This window comes from Patella vulgata, chromosome 5 (assembly GCF_932274485.2).
Source record: "Patella vulgata chromosome 5, xgPatVulg1.2, whole genome shotgun sequence".
In the NCBI taxonomy this organism is placed as follows: Eukaryota; Metazoa; Mollusca; class Gastropoda; family Patellidae; genus Patella; species Patella vulgata.
Window position 1 is genome coordinate 19,611,956 of NC_065883.2, and position 24,021 is coordinate 19,635,976.

A 24,021-nucleotide genomic window follows, 5' to 3' on the forward strand; every position below is an offset into this window, starting at 1 on the left:
TCTTAACCTTGGCGCTTTGATTTGAAAGTATCGACGAATGTGATTTACAAATAATTACCACTTCTCTTTGATCTGGCTGTAACTTGTTAGAAAAAACAAACATCTGGTAACTACAAGGTTTATAACATTCGTTACACATCTATTAATGTTTGTAAAACAGGTGCACCGTGTACTAATAATTTGAGAATTCTCTGTGGGTTATACTTATTTTCTGGAATTCTTAATAGTTTACTAATAGTCGCAAAAACATAGTGTCCAGCCCAATAGTTAGGCTGATGTCCCTCGCCGAAATCCCGAAATAAATAGATGACACGTATTAATTAATCGCACATTTATCTTTTTCAAAAGTATCGAGCAATCAAACTGATTATCAAGTTTCATCACTCTCTATCAGAATCACAATTATCGTATCATAAAGCATCGACAATGAAATTGCTTAGATCTGCTTAGCTTTTGCGAGAAATGATAATTATCGCTGCTTATCCGATGCAGACAATTCTGATCATCGTACTTAGTCAAGGTAATGATATAATGAATCTATACTCGGAATTTCATCGCTCTCACTTAAGTGGAACCAAAGTTATCGTGCCCTAAGGCACCCACCAAGCAAATTGGTTATCTCTGCTTACCTAAGCAGACAATATTCATCATCGTACTCCACCTAATGAACGCCTACACCAAGTTTGTTGGGATATTTAATTGTGCAATGGATTTTATTTAACCGGAGTTCATTTCAAACACACAGGTAAGTTTATAATAACCAAAGTTAAATAGTTTGTTCATAATCGAAGAAATCCGTTTATAAAATAGGAAGGTTCAGACAGTAATAAAAACCAACACCAGGGTTTTTGTGTTCCAAATTTGTGGTATCCCAAAAAGTGTGACGGACACAGACCCATTTTAATAGGCTCCTACTTTCTTCGATAGGCGGGGGACAACAAGCTAAAGTTCTCTGGTTATAAGACTTAAATGAAAAAAAAACCCTCAAAAACATTGTATTCGATCTATAGCAAGTTTATGAGGAGCATAATCTGGTCTTCCTTTTTATAGCTGCATTATGCATTCCTAGCAACTAGTTAGTAAATAGTTCATAGCAACCAATTCAGTTAAACACTAATTAAAGTTTATTGGTGGTAACTTAAGACGCTGGACCCACAATACTTACTGATACTCCAATACAGCTTATACCAGAATTCATCTAATTATGGTAGCGTTTGGAATAATCTTTAAAACAAGATGGATTATAAGATGTACAAAATACAATGAAATACTAGCTATTACAATAGAATACGTCACATAAATAAAGAATGAACACTACGAAATGTCAAAGAAAATGGCAATACTGGCTAGCGTGTATTCCAGCAATAATTTCTCAAACTATATTTAAAGTACATACTAAAATATGTATAAAAGAATTGTAAAGAAGCAGAAAAAAAACATATTGTTTTGAAATGTGGGATGCGATTTACTCAAGTAAATAAGGGAAGTTAAACCTGTAACTCAATATTTTTTTTATAACATTCGAAATTAAAAATACGAACTAAATTCAATGTCGGTCCATTTCAGTCAAATATTGCCTGGACATTTGGGGTCTAAATATCCAATGTTTAAGACACAATGAATTCTGGCAGATTCACAAACGACAAAATATTTTTAAAAAAACCAAACATGTAGAATGGTTCATTCAGATTTTCTGGCGTGGTTTCTCCTTGTCAGTGATGCAGGATGGAGGGCCTGACAAGGACAGCTGTCTACTCGTTCGCATGGGACGAAAAACCGAGGTCCCGTGTACACATTGGCGTGCACGTAAGAGATCCCTTGGCAGTTGGAATTCGATATAAGAGTAGGACGTGGCAAAATTTCCCTCATAGCACTCTGTATGGCGTATGCCCGTCTTCATTAGCCCAGTTCGGAGCAGAACAGTAGGATAAACCCCATTTCATTTCATTTCATTTCGGTATATAACTCGTTAAGTATGGACATAATTGGTTAGAAATTACAATATTCTTTTTAAAACATGAATGTAAATCACTTTTATATACTTTAGAAAATGCAATATTCTTTTTATAAAATATGTATATTAATCCCTTTATATGCTTTCATCGCACTGATAGATGCATTTAGATTCAGTTCCGTCTTTTTTACGATTCCAAAGAACAGAGCTCTACGCTCTTTAAAATATTTAATCAGGCCAGTTTAGAACAATAATGTTGAAAACATCATACATTTTATAAGGACAAGACGAACTGAGCTATATTGCCGTTCTGTAAACCTTCATACAAGTGTAGTCTAAACAGTTGGGTAAACCACCACTTTTCAATTATTATCAAGATTGGTATAGCAATGTAGATTAAGCAAACTAAGACGTGCTTTGGGCACAAAGAAAGGTGTAGGTGTGGGCGGGGGGTGGTGGGTCGCAAAAGTGTTTTCCCCAGCGATATAGGAAACTATTCTGGAATTGTTTAGATCAGAACATGATAATTTACATTTTAGAATCGTTAATATTTGAATTACAAATATATGGGTGCGCCATTATCTGCTTAAGGGCATGTAAAGGTCTAAATTCGACCCTTTATTCGCATACAGATACATATGGATGTTAAATTACGTATTTTGATACATTTTGGCTTTTAAAGATTACCCATACATAAATCAACAAATAGCCAACCGAGAATCTCAATTCCGACATATAATATAAAGTTTTCTGAAATCTAAGGCATTTCTTTACCACGTGTTAGCTGACACTCTGCATCCCCGGTAACTATCGGGAATCGAAGCTTTCAGACTTAACCTTGGAAGGTCGTTGAACCCGTCAAAAATGACAGAGCATCAGTTATACACGTTTAGCAGCAAGGAATATTTCAATAGTCATTTTGTTGCAGTATTTTCATTCGTGAGCACAATTTAAATTGAACTTTAACAACTTCAATTGATCCGGGTTTTTTCAGCTGACATGTCATTGATTTTCCTTTACGTTTCAGTAGATTTCATTGAAGGATGCCACCCTATTTAAATACACTAGTATGAAACTACATGACCTATTGAAATTGTCAATAGCGTTAATATTTTGTAGAGATTTTGTATACACATTTATCAATACCTTTCGATTGGCTGCAGCTTTTCTCTATAAATCATTGGCGTATCTCTTCGCGTGCATTATACAAATGCAAGAGTAAGAGTGTGTATAGTCAAGTTGGCCGTGGTATGGTAAACCGAATCCAAACACACAGTGAGCGGATCGAAACACAGAATGTCCATATATCTACGGTCAATCGCATTATTGCTCTTTACATGACCACTGATAGTTGGTTGGACTGTGTTGAGGACTGTGTTGAATGCGTCGAGAACGATTTCTTGTATTGAATTGGTGATCGAACTTTGGTCGAAGGGGTGCAAAGTTATCTCTGAGGGAGTTACGTGTTTTTTATGCTTCGTAAGTTATTTTCCGCTGACAGAAACACTGCCATGGGATGCAGGCAAACAAAAAAAGCTGATACGGACATTCAGCCCGAGAAAAAAAATCTGTCTAATGACAAAGATGAGTTTACGGCTATTTGTGTGGATCCTCGCTTGCCTTTAGATGCCAGACAAATTTTTAAGTTAAAACAATCGTGGAAAGGAATAAAACGAAACATGGAACCAACAGGAGTAGAAATGTTTCTCAGGTAGGACACAATTTAAAATTTTAAGTCGGCTTTCCGTCAATATACCAGTAATGAAATGTTCAACCATACAGTAAGCACTTACACTAAGCAGAGACGTTTGTGGAAAATAATCCGTTTATTCTTACGTTGATGACAAAGTAAAATAACGTTAAGCTTGAAGTAGACTGAATACATCTCGATAAGTACTTAGACTTTATTCCTTTAATAATGGAAATACCAATTCAAACTGGTCCTGGATATTAATATTAAAAAAGGAATCTTTAGACACCTGTCATATCAAGATAGTTCCCAAGTAGATTATCAATTTGACATCCCCCCGGGGTTGTAAAAATAATACATTTGCTAGTAAATGAAGGCATAAAGCGAGTTATAGTCATGCATAATAATGAAACATTTTCAGTGGGAATTACGATACATTGTGCTAAAAGGGATAATGTTTTGTTCGAATTTACACATGCAAGTCTGAACATGCCTCTATTAGCATGATAAGGCTGAATTACTGATCAAAATAGATCCTGATATATGTATACATATGAATAACTCCTTTGTTTCAGCCATTAACTGAGGAAATCGCTATTATTGACCAAAATTATAACTGTCATAAAAATCTCAATTTGAAACGCTACAGATTACGTGATTTAAGACTGTACCAAGTGAAACGTAATGTAATTTTTAAAAAAAAAAACAGTTTGCTCCATACATTCAAATCTATGATATCTAGCTAGCTTGGGTTATGACCATTTAAAGTTGGCATTGTTCATATCAGCATCTTAAGACAAATATAGTTATAATTCTGTTTCGTACACGCCTGCCAATTTATTTTCCTTGGAGGTTACTTTGGTAATACTTAATTACATAAGTCTCTACATTCAAATTATATGTTTTACTTTGATATATGTGTGAACAACCTGGATTCTCCCTTTTGATGGTACTAGATAGATAAAAAGAACATTCCAGTAAGTAATCCCACATTTTGACGGACGCATAAATGGTGAACCCCTAGTTCTTGTCTAGCACATATTCCATATGATAAAAATGGACTGAGTTAACACTGCAAAAAAGAAAATAATAATGAAACCGCCCATTCAACCTCACCTAAAAGTAAAAGATACAGTACTAGTAATACAAGCTTGAAATGCCAATTAAAGATGCGTGCGATAAAAGACCACAATCTTTTCTGGCCAAGATTGGGTAATTGAAAACATTGGTATGTGATTTTGATGAAGTAGATGGCAAACTATCGTGCATAGCATGTATCCTTGTTGATTCAGATTATTAGTGGAAATAATATGGCTATTTTAACATTTTTTTAAATTCGAAACAAAACATACAATCATCGCATTCCAGTAACATAATAGGATGATTATACCCCTCCGTAAGTATGGTAAACGGCAAATGTGCTAATAATTAAGCAATATACGATTCCCGTTTTAAAATACAGGGAGTGTGAAGAACAAAGAAACATCAGTAAATAATCAATTAGGTTATAGCATAGGAAACTCCAGTAGGGAATTTACAGGTCTTGAACAAATATCTTATTGTTGTTGCTCTCACATTATACGAATGTAAAAGCGATTCCAATTAGCTAAGTTGAACCCTCTGCCAAATAATAACCTGTGGTATGAGCCATACCAACAGCTTTTTGCAACGTAAACCTCTCCCCGAAACAAAATTCGGATCAAATTCTCATTCTTCTGCACATATATATATATATATTGATATATTGTTATAACGTTATGAAAAATTTAGCCCACTGTATTTCATTAAGGTTGTCTTCTGGCCATTCCCACATTCTTCGTTGCCCATGCCATCGATTTTCCCATACTCTACATTGCGGATGCCATTCCTAGTCTCATCGTCTATCGTTATTGTCCTTATATTGGGGAAAATATAATCCCCATAAGTTCTTTTCTGTTTTGAACTTCCTTACTTAACCAGGGTAAGCGAGCATGGAGATACATTTTTCGAGCGCGGCAGATATGTACCACCATCGATTAAACCTATAACCATTTGTTGTTTTCATATGAAAGGGTTATTATCAATGACGAAGCACACAAGGACTATATGTAATATGACAGCCAACTCAATGTGTTCTCATAATTATGTTATACTAAAAATAAACTTAGTTTTTCTGCCAACAGCATGATGTCGGTGATCAACTGGTGATGTATATGGATTGAGCATGATTTTATTATTATCTCGTCTGGGCTGGGTATTGACATACGTCATTCATAAACATTGGCATGCAAATATCACTAATCCCTCGTATTTGTGCGGAATGAACACAGCATGGGGCTTATTGTCATCTTCGATTATCGCTGCTTAACTATATTCATGGGTCCATATGGTCAGTATGGATAAGCTCGCCTTGTGGGATAATGAGTGGGAATTCCATAGAGGCTAAACGTAAGAGGCTTAAATCCGGAGATCGTTCTCTGAAATATTTGAAATGTAATGTACTTTGGATTAGAAGCAATATCTACAGAATAGAATAGAATCGTTGTGTGATCAAACTTAATTCTGGTTAGCCTTGGGTGAAGATGAGTAAATAATTATTTTATGTAAACCACTAGACTGTTGTATAAACACAATACATCAATCAAGCCCATTAATCATGTCACCGTAGTCAATAATTAGATGGTATGGAAAACAGCAAGCCTAAAATCTTATTTCATTTGAATGAGATATACATCATTAGAATATAGATGATCCGTCCAGGGACAAATTATAACACCGGAGTTAAAAATTTGGACAAAAGAAGTACACGCTTAATGGAATTATGTTTTCACTTGTAAATTGTTACATTTATAAAATGTAAATACATGTATCTGTATCTGATAGGGAGAGGGGTGTAATAAAAGGCTATGCCTGTTCCACACTCCCTATTCAGATACAATTAAAACCAAAATTAATCCATACATAGTGACAGATTAGTATAACAGTCCGAGGACTTCGCCTGCGGAACGCGCCAAATGAGCTGGTGTTCCCATATTAAAGTAATCCTAGGTAGGAATAAAATCTGATTCAAACGGGGGGGGGGGGGGACGTTGGCTAAGTGGGTAAGACGCTGGCTCGCTATCCTGGAGGTCGGGTGTTCGATCCCTGCTTTGGCCGAGAAAGTTTATCCAGACTTTCCGGCGTGGTTCTACCTTGTTGGTGATGCAGGAAGGAGAGTCTGATAAGGAGAGCAGTCTAGTCGTTCGGATAGGACGAAGAACTGTGGTCCCGTGTACACATTGGCATGCACGTAAAAGATCCCTATACGAGTAGGCCGATGTCCGGACAAAATTTCCCTCCTGCACACTGTATGGCGTATGCCCGTCCTTATTAGCCCAGCTCGGAGCAGAACAGTAGGGCGTTAAAACCCATTTCATTTGTGATTGAAACAGATCATATTTCCATTGTTTTTCTTTAACAATTCAAATTTCTTTTTGAAAATATTTTGGTCAGATCTATATGTATTGGAGGCAACAAAAAGCATAAAGCGAAATTTACATATGTGTTTCGAACATTCAATACATTTTGTATATAAAATAAAGAATATCTATAGAATTTAGGACCACTGAATGAACTTAGTAAGGTTCCACATTAACAATGTGAGCAACATCGAGATTTTTATTTACTTTCAAAAGCTAGTTTAATATCTTATCTCAGTGGTACAGGGCAGAGAGCCATATAAAGAACAGTGTCTAAATGTGCGGATGAGAAAAAACAAAACAATTGTGGCGTGCAATAGTCCTTGACAGATGGAAATCAATTGTTGTCTAGGGAAATTTTCGTCAAAGCACACTGTATAAACGTTAAACCCCATTTCATTTCATTAATCGATCAACTGCTAATAGGATACGATGTACTGGGCCAAATGCCGTTACATATAAATATTAAACATGTGAGCAAAATCTAGTTATTATGTGATACGGGGGGGGGGGGGGGGCAGGGGTTGTTGTACTCAAGGACTTTGTATGTTTTCATTATTTTAGTAACGAGTTCAATTATTTCAATCGCCTTTACCTGTACCCACGTGTTTCTGATGAGATAATTATCTATTTCGTTGAACACATACTGAATTCGGTGGTTTACTTCCACCAGATTAATCTACACGCCTATCTTCAACTAAAAGGAGATATGGTCATTTTTGAATGAAAAAAGGCAGGGATTAGCCAGAAATTTCGCTGTCACATATTCTGTAAATTAAACAGAACGCGGTTGCTGTTTAACCATCTCCGTAGAATTTGTTTTATAAATTGATCGATGTGTAGACAAGCTGATTTTGTAAAATTATCTCCTTCTGTGGACATTTTTTCTGACACGCGATGGCATAAGGGAAATAAATATTTGTCATGTGTAGAATATTGTTATACTGCAGTGTTGTAAAACGTGGTAATGGCGATGACTAGATCTTTGAAATCTGTTACAAGTTATTTTTTAGTTCTCGATCAATTGTTAGAATCTCGCCAGCACTTATCATAATCCATAAACAGTATTTCTTTATTCAATAAATTAATAGTCGTTCCTATAAATTCCGTCATTAATAATTAAACCTTCATGTAACAAATGTTCATTATTTTAAATTCCACAATTACTAGATAGGAATATGTATATCCGTCTCGAAACATAACATTGCAAGTCTTTTTAAATGTTATATAAATTATTAACTGTGCTTGACGAGACCATAATCAACACATGGACCCAATTTTAATGATTTAATTTTTGAAAAATGGAGAAGCAAGGTCAAGTCTCGAATAACCAGTACCGTGGTTACGATCATAAACAATCTATGCACACATCCTGTGAAAGATACACAGTGATAACTTCGCTGAGGATAAGGTAATTTGAATTCAATATATTCATTGTGAATTATCTATTTTTGAACTATTTTAGCAAGAACGATCACCTGTTTATCTAAATCTTACATAATGCATCTTTAATATAAGAATACAGTTTATGTTAATATAAACTTTTACTGGTGTATCGCCTTCAGAATCGTTTTGACGTCACCTGCAGATCATTGCTTATACTACACCCGTATGATTAACATGCAGCTCATTCCTTACACTACACATGTATGATTTACATGCAGATCATTCCGTACACTATACATGTATAATTAACATGCAGATCATTCCTTACGCTTCACCTGTATGATTGGCGTGAAGCTCATTCCTGAACAGGATTTATGATAATAAAAAGATATTTAACAGAAGTTTGCGGATAATTTAAATCGTAAACAACTGAAGTTTATGTACCCATAACTCCAAAGATTTCAAAATCCATTCCTTTAAATATTATTATATATATCGTAAAGTATCTTTATTGAAGTGGGTTTTGTCAGTCATGCCTATGGTATAAAATAAATGACATGCTCTATAACTAAAACTGTGTCCTTGCAAGGCCTAGTCTCGGTGCCTAAATGTGAAATACACATACTTAAAAAAATATAACCACTTGAATCACATGGCAGTTGATTATTTTAAAATGTTTAAATTTACAATTTGAAACTAAAAAGCTTTTGAAAAGAGCAACCAAGTACTGGTTTTAAAATTAGTCTTTTTCCCGAAGAAATGTGAAGACATTTTTTAAAAGTTGTTCCCGAAGAACAGAAACTCAAATCGATTTGGCCTTACTACAAGACATCATGCATATTTAGTGACTGAGAGCAGTTATGTAGCTTGGTATTTAATTATTCTAGCAACAGATTATCTACCGAAATGGATACCGAGACCATCAGATAAAGTTTTCTGTAGACGCGTGCTTAATAAGATCTTTTGTAGATTTAGGGCCCATTTCAGATTTCCATTTGCTAAGCTTTGATGTATCATGCCATACAGTCTGGATTTAGTATTGCTACTTATTTGTACTTAGAAAGAGACGGTGTTTGGGTAACGCCCACTCAACCCCAACATGGTCATTTCGGGGCTGTAAACATATTACATATTATATAATATTACATATAGTTTTATTATAAGAAATGGGTGGTGGGGGTACTAGGCGAAAACCCACGGAATTATTTGCAGGCGAAGAAGAAAATGAAAACATCTGCATAACATATATACATCCTGGAACTAGTATTTTCATGCTAGAGAATCTCAGTGAACATACATGTAATGGATTACGGTGTAGTTAAAACAAATAACATACGTGTATTTCAGGGTTAACATTTAGATTGAAACAGGATCAGTGGCCTTCCCAGGAGAGAAATAAACTTGTAATACGAACAGCTCAAAGGTTTCTCCCTACTTCAGAAAGATAATGTAAAAGCCAGAAAATGCCTGACAATGTTATTGCAGTCTATAAAAATAAAAGGAGTAATGCTGGGGGAGTTGCTCTATTCAAATAGTCTAACGTTAAATAAATATAGACTAACGTTTAATACATGAAGTCTATAACGTTTAATACAGGTAGACTAACGTTTATTATATATACTATGCTGCCCTTGATGGATGTAATGATGCTATAAATTATTATCGTATCTAATAGTATGACGTTTAATACAAATAGTTTAACGTTTAAAGGACAATATTGGTGTCATTTATTATCACATATGTGACAGAACTGGTTAAACACGTTCCAGATATAATTTTAACACAGTGATCATTGCTACGATAGTTGCTCAATGAAGATTTCAAGAAACGGAAGTGACGGAAGCAAAAGCAAACCGCGTGTTAACCTTCTATATAACTCATCGATTTTCTGATGGATACAAATGTTATATATATTAATACATCCATGCTACAGATTATCAAGGGTTATTAATGTGTAAATGTAAACGTTATATTATGGCTAACAATCGAAAAATATATTACAATATCAAATATATCAAAGTAACTTGAATCAAATGTCAGCGAAACATAAAACATTCAAAGTGTCTGGTTTATGAAACATTATTAAATTTATAGGTTTTTTAGTTCATAAAACAGTATTAAATTCAAAGGTTCTTTGATGAAAACCAAATATTTTCAAGATATTGCTATGTTTATACTTTATAATTCTGTAACAGGATTCATTTTGAAACTGAAACGGTGACTCAGTACGTTAGATTCGATTCCGTTGTTGCCTACAAACTTTCCTGTGATTTATTGGGCGTGGTGTCTCTTTGTCAGTAGTGAAGGACGGCGGATTTGTCAGGGAACAGCGACTAGTCATTTAGATTGGACGGGAAACCGAGTATCCGTGTACACGTTGGTTGGCATGTAAAAGAGCCTTTGGTAATTAGAATTCGATGGATTTCTCATATGCTCGACATATAGACAGCAGACCGTTAAATTCCATTTAATTAAATTACATCTGACTACATATTATAACTGATATGATATATCCAATTAAACTGGTTTTATGTCTTTTATGAAAACTCGGTGTTACGTGACTGTATTCTTTTAAGCCGAAGCTTTTAGATAGAATGTCGCCAACTGGCAACCACATTAAAATATATTATCGCCTTAAACTAAACTGATTACTTTGTTTATCATTCGTGTGTTCTGAAATGTAATTTGAAAGAACCGAACCATGTTGAATAATGATGAATGTTAAATAATGGGTATTGTCTTAAATAATTAGAATCCTATTGTGAACAGGATGGATCTGCATATATTTCACGTCCTTCAGAATACTGTATATCTGTAGATATTCCGGTAATATTCCTGTGTCGTATCCTTGTGATTAATAAATATGAGTGGAATAGGATGTTGTTTTGCATGACGTCAGTGAGGATATTAATATCTTACCGGTTACTCGACTGACATTTAACTTGTTATAGATTACGCCCAACTTTAAATGCAAGAGAGAGAGAGGGGGGGGGGGGTATGTGGGTGGGACCCTTAACATCCATTCGACAGAAACTATCAATGAACCCATGTGCTTTATGTTGTATTATTAATTGGGAACAACACTTTAACTTTGTTTAAAATAACTTGAGAATAATTGTTTCCCCGAGTTTTAAATCATTTACATGCATGTTCTCCTGAGAGGCCGTGTTGTAAATCTTTTGAAGTAGAACACTTCTCAAGTTCCCTGTCTTACCGGGGGTATTTAAAGCGACAAGTCGGTTGTATGAAGGAATCTATCGTGTCGACAGTTGAAACCCATGGGATATCATACGGGACTGCAGTTGACACTTCAATTTAACCGTAGATTTTGCAAACTATGGTCTGGAAAGGAGATGTGACTAGTCGAATGCACTGACTTTGTCCACAAATGATGTCTAATCTAAAGAAAAGAAAGGTTAAGAAAACCCCAACCCGTGACAGCAGATAATCGAAACGATGATGCTCATCTTCTGGTGCACAGAAGAAGGGCGTTAAACCCCATTGCACTTCATTTCCAAACATCAATCAAAACTTCGCTAATTGGCAGAGTAACAGATATTAGACCACTCCTGATGATCGTTTTATTATGTCCTTTGGCAAGTAGTCTCATAAATACAACAATGGTTTAATTCTTGTTCCAAAATGCATTCATTTCCATTAATGACGATGTATCTGACAAAGTTATACGATTTTGTGGCCAGTTTATAATTTTCCCGAATAGATAACAAATACAAAATATCAACATATACACACCATTAACACTTTTTACTCGATAGTCTCATGGAAATTCATTCACAACATAAGTATTCCTATTTATGAATATTGTATAACACGACCTTAATTTCATTTATGTGTTTATCTTGTGGGGTTTTAACAGTATATACCTCATGCTAAATATTATTTATGACTACTTATATAAATATTAGGGATGAATATCGTTTTGTCGGTAGCTATGTTGATCCTTGTTACAGTTTAGATGCGTTTGTACCGTGCCTTAACTACAAATATCGCAATTAGGACCGAGGATTCGTTTACGTAAATATTATTATTATTAAACGAAACGATTTATGTGTGATGTTTTTAACAAGACAGACTCCCCCTTGTGAGTCGCCTACTGTGCACATAACTCGTAATATCAACTTCCATTAAACCAGCATAAAGTGAGGACAGATGAGAGTTGATAAACCGACAGACCATGTTCTTGCTCCTGACAGGAGTCACGTAATCTTCATCTGAATACAAGGGGGTCTTATTATCACTAGTATACATAATTTCCTGTAGTGAAGAAAAACTTGAACTTTAATGGGGATAAGGAGGAAGTCATTACGACTTAAAAGAGATATACGAATTCCAACAGGTTTTTCCATGCTGTGGATTAATGTTCACGGAAATGAGAGGGAAATACGGCAGTCATCGTAATGTGACGCAAAGGAAATTTAAATTTGTAGACTTATATTCGATTAAATGCAAAATATAGTTCATAGATACATAGTAGTGTCGTGTGTAAGATCTTAGAAAGACGTGACGAAGGTCTTGCACAAAGCAAGACTTTCTAGTAACCTCGATATCACGTCATACCTTTTTCAATTACATGTATGTTACTGCACTGTTCTGTAGAATACACTTCCTGTAATTATTACAAATGAGAAATGTAAGATTCGCAGAAAATGGACTGTAAAGTTCTAATTATTTGAAATATTTATGATAAAAAAAAACAACAATATGTCGTCCTCTAGATCCCAATTGCACCAAAAGTAGTATATATGTGTCAAAGGGAGCTCCGGGCTACCAGTCATTTAACAAATAAACCACCATATAAATTAACGGAATATGTAGAATTGTTTAGTTTTTGTATTATTTTACATGTATATATGTTCTTGTTGTATAATATACAGATTAAATCTATTTTTGTAATACTGGAGAGGGAGTTAACATAGGCCTAGCCTGTTCCTCAATCCAATTTCAAATGAAATAAAATATTGTTTATATAAAAAATAATGTACCGTAGGTTTCTCTTTCTAAACCACTGGATACCACTTCTCAAATGTTCGATGTACTGTACGTGGTATTTAACTTTGATATAGAACATGTCAATGAAACTAAACCTCTGTTAGGACTAACAAGGTTGGATTTGTTTGACCTGGTTAACCGGAATATGTCTGGTGCGGTTAAATTTTCGTTTTGATAAACTTTGGTTGGTTGGTATGTTTACTGATTTTATATTCGTTTTGGGCTTAAACTTTGGACTGCGGATCATTAAATCATCCCGAAATCCAAAATTTTAAATGTAGAAAAATAATGAATAATGTTTGTTTCACTCCTAGCCATTTTATGTTACCGGATTAAATTGTACTTTGGAAGCCATTCCTGGATTTGTCACCATTAATTAAGTATTATTCATCAAAGACTAAGTGTTGGTTACCATTATCTAAGTATTGGTCACCATTAATCAAGTATTGTTTTACGTGTATATAAAGTTCCATATCAGTTAAAAAGGGTTGCACGGTAATAAAACGGTAATCGTGTTCCATATAATTGTGTCCTGTTAACAATGCTATTGCATTATTTTATCGGGCATGGGTATATCTGCACCTATGAATAAGAATGAAATATGATTCCTGCACACAACACCTGTTAGCAAAAATTAATTCAGTCGCATATATATATATATAATTTAATTAGATATTAAAAATCATATGAATGATAAATGAATTAAACTAGTCGAACTTAGTTTAAGGGACATGATATCTTTGATATCAAAATTAGTATATCTCTAAAACTTAAAAAAAAAACAGAGTGTTTAGTAGGTTGTCTATTTAATACCTGATAATATGAATTAAGAATTTTATAAATCTGATTAAAATTTGAAATAATGGTTAAACCACTTATCGATCAGCTATTACATAAATATTCTTCTGGCATTGGTTTACATGTTTGCATTTCTTACATACATGATTCCATTACTGGACCAACCTAACTGAGCTTATTATACGCCAGTTGTTATAGTAACAAAAGTCTCTACTACCGTTAGCACTCATGTTATTAACTATGCTAATGTATTAAATGATAATCCAATGTTTTGATGAAAAGACGGTCACAGCTGTGGGTGGAAAATTGGACACAGCTTCCATATAACACACTATTCAAATATAATTACAAAACAGTGTTGTGCATTAGACAGCATGTGCCTACTCTTTCTAAAACATCAGACACTAATCCTTATTACTGTGGAAATATCACGCAGTTACCAATTTCTTGTATGCTTTTGTATTTAAACAATGGTTATTGGCCAGTTCCATAAAGATACTTTCTGCCAGGTATATAGTTCCTTACACACACACCTAAATACCCCTTGGTAACGTCTACAAACAGTATTGAATAGTCAAGAGTTACGCACACCTCAGAATATATAATATGCATCATGTGTAAACCCTATTATGGCGATCATTTCGAAATAGTTCGAGTTGAAATTTGCATAAATATCACTGGGAAAATATGATGGCGATTATTCGGTTATCTTTAAATCGTACGAAATTAATCGATATTTCTAGGTATATTCCCCTTTAACAATAAAGGCAACACAGACAATTCCGTTACCAAAACATCCCACAAGTTAAATCGGCGAACATTTCTAGCAAGTTAAAAAAAAAACGAGTTGAATATAAACACAATTAGTTGTCTTTAAAACCCGTTAAATCCAATTATGACGGCGGATATAAAGATTAGGTTGTTGTGAAGAAAGCACAGCATTAAAATTGAGGTCAATGGGAAAATAATTACACGTCTGAGCTCCACTATCCTGTACTGACATTTTCATTCTACTCGCGAGCTACTATCGTTTGAACAACATGCACGATCATTTAAAGATGCATTGTAAGAATTAAATCAACGCACTTGCAGGTATTTTTCTCTCACCAGCTAGATGTTATATAAATTATTGTTTCCACATTTAGTTACATGCTAAGGTCATTATCAATTCTCCAGAAGGTTGGGAAGCTTAGATATTTAATGGATTAGACAATGTCTGCCGTAACTTCGTTAAATGTTAAAATCGACACCGAGTCATCGTTTGTTATTGTAGTAATGGTACTTGACAATCGAGACTATTTACGCGATTTCTTGTCAAAACTTAAAACATTCATAACTTCTCTCAGAATAAAGTAATTTGACTTAAATTTTCAATATATGCATTTTACATAATCTATTTTCAAACTACTATAGCAAGACTAGCTGGTTATTATACACCTAAATTGTACACGGAATTGAAAGGTATGAGAAAAATAAATTTCATACATATTTTAACTGTTATAATTCCACTTCGGTAACGTCATAATTTTATTAATGGATTATTATTAATCAGATGAAATCATATCAACTGGATTATTATATTGAATGCATGTCGTTGAAAATTAAATAAAACGATAGCCACACTGGCTCAGTGAATAAGATGCTGGATCGCCAGTCTAGAGGTATCACCCATAATAAACTGCAAGGCGTAGAAAAGTAAGACATTAACCCCCATTTTATTTCTGAATATAAAACGGATATTGTTCTGGGTACTACGGTTTTTTAAAATATTATATGAAAAATCTCATACTGTTACATGAAGATATTATTCATTTGGAAAGACGTGATAGTTCGTGAAAAGGAATATGGGACAACGTTTTCCTCAAGGCGATAATGGTTCTCGGAGTGGAAGAGCGTGGGGGATTCGTATGTCGTTAGTCAGGCGGACACCTGAATAATTTAAAACCGTAATTAATATAGTGTGCGTATGTTTCTGATGTATTGGATTTTTGAAGGGCTTACAAAATCTGATCACCAATATTTTCTACTCGACCTGAGTTAACCTATAAGGCTAATGTTGTGGATAAATTCTAAAGTTAAGCCAAATAGCTTACACATGCGTTTATTTGTTGAATTATAAGTGATTCTGTGTACCACTCGCAACTGGGTCTTTAAACATGTATTTCATCGACAGTAATGGTCCCAAATATATAATCATCGACTGAAAACATATTCAACTACCTGGGAAAATACACTCTTGGCCAAAATCAATACATCTATAACGGGATACTCCAACACAAGCACATTTTACATAATACAGATTTTTGGTGCTAATGAACGTGTTACGTATATTTTTACTGGTCATTAGAGAATTTACATACTTCACCAGAAAAAGTAAATCTTGTAGTTCGATTATTTAATCAAATGTGCTGGTGGGAACATCTCTTAAACATAAAGTGAATTCTGAGCATGGAAAAACGTTTAAAGGCCACCCGGAATGCCATACGTTCTGTTTTACTTCAAATATTCTGCATTACCGTTTAAATTAAATGGAAACTTATTTGCATGTTCCATCTGTTCTAAGGGGATTGATTAATTTGCCCCATTCTGCTGAAACGGACATCTCTTTAATATACTGAACGGTGAGCACGGAAAGACCTTTAAAGGTCACTTGGAATGCCATGCGTTCTGTGTTATTTCAAATAATTTGCATTATTGTTTAACTTAAGCGGAACGTAATATAATACGAATATACATGTTCCGTCTGTTCTAAGTAGATTGATTAGTCTTCCCCATTGTGCTGATCGGAACTCCTCTTTAACATAAAGTGGAAGCTGAGCATTGAAAGAAGTTTTAAGACCACCTGGAATGCCATACGTTCTGTGTTAACTCAAATACTCTGCATTTCTGTTAAAATTAAGTGGAATCTCATATAAAACGAATATACATGTTCCATCTGTAGTTGACGACGGTTCTTCTGTAATAATCAAATGAAGCGAATGTACGAGTAGACGCGGTTTGTTTTATTTATTTGTGGTGCACATTTATTGTAATACTGAATTGACCGCTATTTGATTAATTAATGATATGCCTAATGGGCCATAGCTTTGGAAACCCTAATATCAACGTTCTCAGTTGTGCAAACTCATTAGGAGTTGATATTGAGGTTGAATTTCACGTGCACGAGATAAGCGGGTGATATTGGATAATGCGCACTGGTGCCTTGCAATGATCGTATCGTACGTTTCCATGTGTAAGTACGTCAGATAGCAACCGCTACCCAGGCTGTGGAATGAAATGAAATGGGGCTTTAACGTACCGACTGGGCTAATAAAGGCGGGCATGAAAGTTTGCCCGTATAGAAATAAAATGGGGGTTTAACATCCAACTGTTCTGTACCGACTGGGCTAATGAAGGCGGGCATACGCCCTACAGTGTGCTGTGAGGGAAAGTTTGCCCGGAGAGCGGCATCACGGCCTACTCATATATCGATTACCAACTGTCAAGGTTTTTACGTACACTACACGCCAATATGTACACGGGGCCTCCCGACTAAAATTTCTCTTACCAATTTCCTAGTTGTTCAGATAGAGCTAAAATCCGAGCTCCCAAAGGAGAGTTGGGATTCGCTGAAAGTACACACATTACTATAGAAATATAACCGTATGTTAGTCTTCAAATTACGTAAGTATTGTGTGGACAAGAGGTTAATATCCATTCATGTCCTTTTTAACGATATCATATATATAGGAAGTTTTTTGATTTAATATATTTAAAAAAAAATAGAATATATAAATCTACTCCATCGTCCCTGCTGGCTCTATGTGAACCTTAAGTCATATGAATTATGAACTATTGGTTTTTAAAGATGTATAGTCTAGACTACACAGTAACCTCTTAACAGTTCCGGATAAATGTTCAATGTGTTTTAGATACACGTTAATAAGATAGTGATCAATAACTGACAGAGATGTCTCTTTGTTTAACTTAATTGACGAAGATATAAAATAAATCCCAGTCACGCTACAAACGTCTGGCATTAATAATGTATACTTTTGAGGCACTACTTTTTTGTTTCACCAATTTGTTTAAGTCCTCGATTGTTACATCGCCATTATCGGATCGATAACTCTAAAAGATGAAGTGTAACCTTATCTTAATAAGTGTTTCCATAGATAAACCCTTTCATATGTTCACAAATAACGTAGGTTATATTACCATCGACTTTTCTAACGACAAAAGCAAAGCAAAAATTATAATGAATGAAATTAAAAATTAAAGAGACATTAACTGGTTATTTATCGGGTACTTTCTTGGGAATTGAAATAAAATCATCCTTTATAATTTTATTCATTAACTTTAGAGAATATTAATATAATCTTTACAGAATATTAATATAATCCTATTGACAAAAGCAAAGCAGCAATAAATGAATTCAAAACCTAAAGAGGCATTGAAGTAATATTATCGCATGCTTCCTTCGGAATGGAAATACAAGCATTCATTATAATGTAAACAATATTATATTCAATGATTTTACATAATTGTGGCGCCGATTGGTCCGGCGAATACGAAATAGCCAGGCCCATCCGCGCGCACGTAAAAGAGCTCGTTTGAGTTTGGATATACGTTTATAAGTAAAAGCCCATTTTATTTAACTGGTTGCGCTCCTTGGTTATATGTACAAGCCAGAAAAGTGCACTAACTCTTTTGGCCATTCGATCATAATCGTTGAATACTTGGGTTGGTTCAAATATTGTTAAAACACTGAGATGAACTGATTTTGATTGGGCAATGGTTTCAGCGCTAATGGCTGTTGTACTAAGTGAGAGAACTGTACTAGTCAAAAAAAGCTGTAAGTTTAAACTCGTTTATCATCAGATGTGTATACAAAAAGCTTATTTATTTCTTTTAATAGTCAACAATTTTATTTTCCCCTGATCGTTTTAGAAATAAACATGCTACTTTCATGTATAAATGAAATGTGTTCAATGCCTTACTTTTCTCAACAACTTTGTTAATCAAGGCGTTCATAGCCATGTATTGTGCTATGAATGAAATTCTGCCCGGACAAGGCTTGAAATTAATCGACCAACATCGAACATAGGACCTTGTGATCAATGAGCCAGCACCCGTTCTCACTGGGCCACTGTGGCCCGAGGTAAATATATGGTCGGTGAATTGAAAAACATAATTATCGTTTGTTTTTTTGTCTTTCACTTTTTTAAAGAGATTCCTTAAAGCAATTAAAAATAGTGTCAATGTTTGGCCTAACAGACTTCACGGTATATTTCTGATAAAAACAAACAGATATGTTAAATATTTGCTCTTCTACTCCTGTATACTATTTTAAATCAAATCGCATCTGTGTTGATGCCGTTTATAGAGTTCATTGTTTTTCGCTTCTGCTTACACAGCCGTTGGTTGTATAATATATTTTGGATTATTTTGAGTATTGAAACCATACAACTCTTTCCAAAAGCTTTCAACTTTCATGAAGAGGTCGTACACGTGTTCTGTTCTGTGCTGTACTGGAACCTAGAAGTGGAGGGGACTGGTTTCGGATTATGGAAATTAGAATAGAATAAGTCTAACGCGTATAACACATTTTTTATAATTCATACTGGAACTCTGACAAACATCTGCTATAATTTTTATACTGCTATAATTTTTATACAACCAGCTCATTCTTCATGAAGGTTTTTTAAATACTCGGATGTGCTTAATTGCATAACAACAACAAGGTATACATTAAAAAATAGTAAATATTAAGACGTTTGAAATACATGTGGAAATGAAATGGCATGGGATACGCCATACTTTTGTGACTCAAACAGGCTAATCAGTTCCGTGGACAAGGTTTTGTAATGGCACACAAGTAATCGCCAAACCGTATGCAAAAGCTTATGTCCGGGTAAGTAAATAATAAACCAGCGGGGGGTCAAGGGAGGGCTGTACCCCCCCCCCCTCCATACACGCACATATCTCTCTACTAGCTAATGGTAGAAGCAGCCCCTTTCGTGGTCTAAGAAGTGAAGCCCGAGAAATTGTGGCAGTCTTAAATTCTGTTTAATATTCTATAGTCAACAAGCCCCCCCCCCCAATATTTGTTATTTTGAATGGAAGTGTATGTTACATATATGTGAACAAATGCTGAAGAAATGAGTTTGTTCTACAGAAGGTAGGCATACACTGCGGCAACACTCATGTATACCACAGACCTGGAAAAGTGGAGAAAAAGAAGCGGAGATTGCGTAAAGGTTAACCACGGTGCTTATGATCACCAATAGCCTTGTAGAATTTTAAAATGAAAAAAAGAAAATACCCCGCCTGTGAATAATAATAATATATTTATCTATATATACTATTAATGTTTCAGTTGTGGTGTTCGGGATCGACAGCTGCATAATACTAAAAATACAGGCAGTGAATGCCAAACAATTCTAATAATGCAAATGTTACTACTCGTAAAACAAAACGTGTGAGAGAATCTTAAATGTCGTTTGCACAAAGCGAAATTGTTCTGTTCTGAATTGGAAAAATATAACAGCTCAGTCTTAAAGCGTATTATTCGATCATGGTGTTTTTTTTTACATGTATACATGTAGTTCAATATTACCCTTTTTTACATATAATTTTACGTGTATTATTCGATCGACCCTGCTTGCTTTACATATTTTATTCAATCCTTCTATTTTACATATAATATTCGATCCTGCTGTTTCTTTACAATGAGTTATTCGATCGACACTACTAGTTTTTTTTTACATATAGTATTCATTTTTTTTTAACCCATATATTATTCAATTCTTCTTTTTAACATATATTATTCGAAGGTTATGTTACTTGGGTTTTAATTTCTAATTAATATAAGCGATTATCTATTTTCCTGTTTAGCAATCTCTGTCAAGATAACGATAGCATCCGAGTGCCATTTTAAGGTTGTATGGATGGGTTCTGTTATATGCGGAAGTTGTCGTCGGGAATATCTGATCATAATATATATTTGTTAGCAGTGGTACTGAAACTTGGATTAAAAAGGGTAGACCTCCTCCACAATACTCCAAATTACGGGTGTCGTGCGTAAATAAAATAAACCGCTAGAGCCTATACTCGGCAGGATAACGCATGCCCAGAAGCTTCAGCAAGTTTACTCCAGGATTTCTATCGTTTGGCTAATAAACGTCTCCGAAATAAGTCAATATATCTGCTCTATTACTTAATCCACAGTTTGATGACAAACTCACGCTTGATTATTTGTAAAATAATCGGTGAAGACGATATCGCTACCATTGGATTCGATTCACTCACCTAGAAATATTATAAATAACTAGCCTTCGTCTGATATCTTGTACCAGGATATAAATATTAGATGGATAAATAGCTAAGATGAGAAACAGAACAGCTATTTGGAGTCAATTAAAAGATACGAGTGATGTATCGTAGAACCAGAAGCAACGGACCGTTATTTAAATTGGATGAACTGATTTACCGCTATGATGTACATATCTGTCAATGGTGCAATTGGTTATTAATACATACACGTTAACAAATGTTTGAACATTTACCGAATGATACCCTAGACTGGTTAGATATCAACTGTTATTCAATCGATTAGATATAAAAGTCAACCTTTTAAGGCGGCATTATCCCGAGGCCGCGTGTTTGAATTTCCATTTCTCTGCCAGGTTTTTAAGAATATTCATGATTTGGGGGCGAAAGGGTCAGAGAGGAAACACATGAATAAGAGGGATCGTCAAATGACGTCACTGCCTATAGATTCCTTTGACAATTCCTAGCAAAAATCGAAATGCTCCCCCCCCCCCCGCAATATGATCTGTCATTTTTAGGCTCTCTATGTTTATAATGATTTTAATGAATGTTCAAAATATGTTATATGCAAAGAAATGTCCTCTATTTAACATTGAATGTAATGCTCAGAGAGTCACTGGTCTGACTCCTACTGTCGAGATAAGAATATGTGTCACCGTTTGACATGACTTGTGGAAGATGCCTAACCTCATTGTTCGAGTCCCTTGTTACCAATGGCGCCGAAACGCATTATGATACACCATTCGTGTACCCATGGTTAAATGATTATTTTGTCTTAAATATTGGATGTCATAAGCCTATTAGTCCGGGGGCTAGGTGGATTTTTTTCAACATGGAAGGTTTGGGCTGCTAGTGGGGTATTGCTGGGTTAGGAGACCCTCGTGATCTATTCCGGGTATGTTACACTTAGCTACATGGTCATGTTTTATACTGCTAGGAGCAAAACTATGAGAAAAATTAAACAATTTTTAGACATAAGTATGACATAGTCTCAAATATAACCCAAATATTCATTCTTAAGTTTGTGGTTGTGAATCCTATGATCATTCCCTACATTTTACACCTTGTTCCAATGTCGCACCTTTCATGTTAATTAAATTTCTAATTAGGGGTCATTCGGTGTAAACCAGCATTATTCTCTTCTTAATTACACAGACCACCATAAATATTCTCTTCTTAATTACACTGACCACCAGAAATATCATTCTTAAGTGCCTGATAATGATTTCTGATATTATTCCGCACAATTTAGGCTTGGTTTTACACTCGCACCTTTCGTATTGATTAAAATTTTAAATACCGATGGGGGGGGGGGGGCCAAATGATATTTTCGTTATTTTTGAGACTATGTCATACTTATATCTAAAACTTCATTAATTTTATATCTCATATTTATGCTCCTAGCAGTATAAAACATGTCCATGTAGTTCTGTGTAACATACCTGGAACAGATCACCAGTTAACGGAAAAAAAGCTCTGAGTAAAACCGAAAAATTGCTAATTGGTGACCTTTGACCTCTTGTTAAGTGGCCTTTCCACCAAAAATCCTATTCTTAAGTTATGTTTTCTGATGTAGGGCACATTGCTCTATCAAATGCCACTGAAGTGGAACTTGCACCTTCCATGTTGAATAAACCAATTTGGGGGGGGGGGGGTACTATGAGTGACTCCCCCTACCTCACACCCACCACTGGCGCAACTGAAGAATTGGATTTCTGGGATTTCCTAACCTAATCATACACCACTAGCATCTCAAATCTTCAACTCCTTCCATGTTGAATAAAATCGACCTAGATCCCGGACTATATCTTTTCCCGGTAAGATCACAACATCAATGTTGATTTAAATTGACAAATAATTCGTGTTTTAAATGTCGAAGACTTTGGACGATACTGAGTTACAGACTTAGCCACTTTAAGTATGTATTGTATTAAAAATTTAAAGATGCAGTGTACGATATAGATAAGGAGACTGGATATTGGGAAATTCCAGTCTTGTTACTTTATTCTGAAGGAAGTTATATTTTTGCTACCATAATAAACGAAGTATAGATTTTCCATATTAAAGATACCCTATCATATGGCGCGGGTGTTCTGATCCATTCAATATCTCAGCCATATAATATTTGAAGACAGAAAAACTCTTCAATAGGCAAATCTATCTCTTGCATAATGCACCTTTAATGATGTTCTTTAATGCGAGTATCTGACACGATTTGACAAATAGACACCTGAGCTGTATTGTTATAACCTTCGCGGATTGAATACGATTTACATTAGATATACTTTGTCAAAGATTTCTATTCTTGTTATAAAATTAATTTTCCCCTCTTGTACCAGAAGATCAGCGAATGATATATATCTTATAGAGGGATATAGCGAACACAGTGTCATCATGATAAACGATGGAAACAGCGGCGTATTGATTTTTATCCT

General features: G+C 34.8%; 1 protein-coding gene across 1 annotated transcript in view; it reads left to right on the forward strand.

Annotated features, from left to right (window-relative positions):
• Window positions 1-3,176: 3,176 nt before the first annotated feature.
• The window catches only part of LOC126821450 (neuroglobin), a 78,581-nt gene continuing 57,736 nt past the window's right edge, over window positions 3,177-24,021 (forward strand). The window contains exon 1 of the mRNA XM_050549871.2: window positions 3,177-3,665. Coding sequence (XP_050405828.1) covers window positions 3,427-3,665 — 239 coding nt within the window. The 5' untranslated portion in view covers window positions 3,177-3,426. The remainder of the gene's footprint in view (window positions 3,666-24,021) is intronic.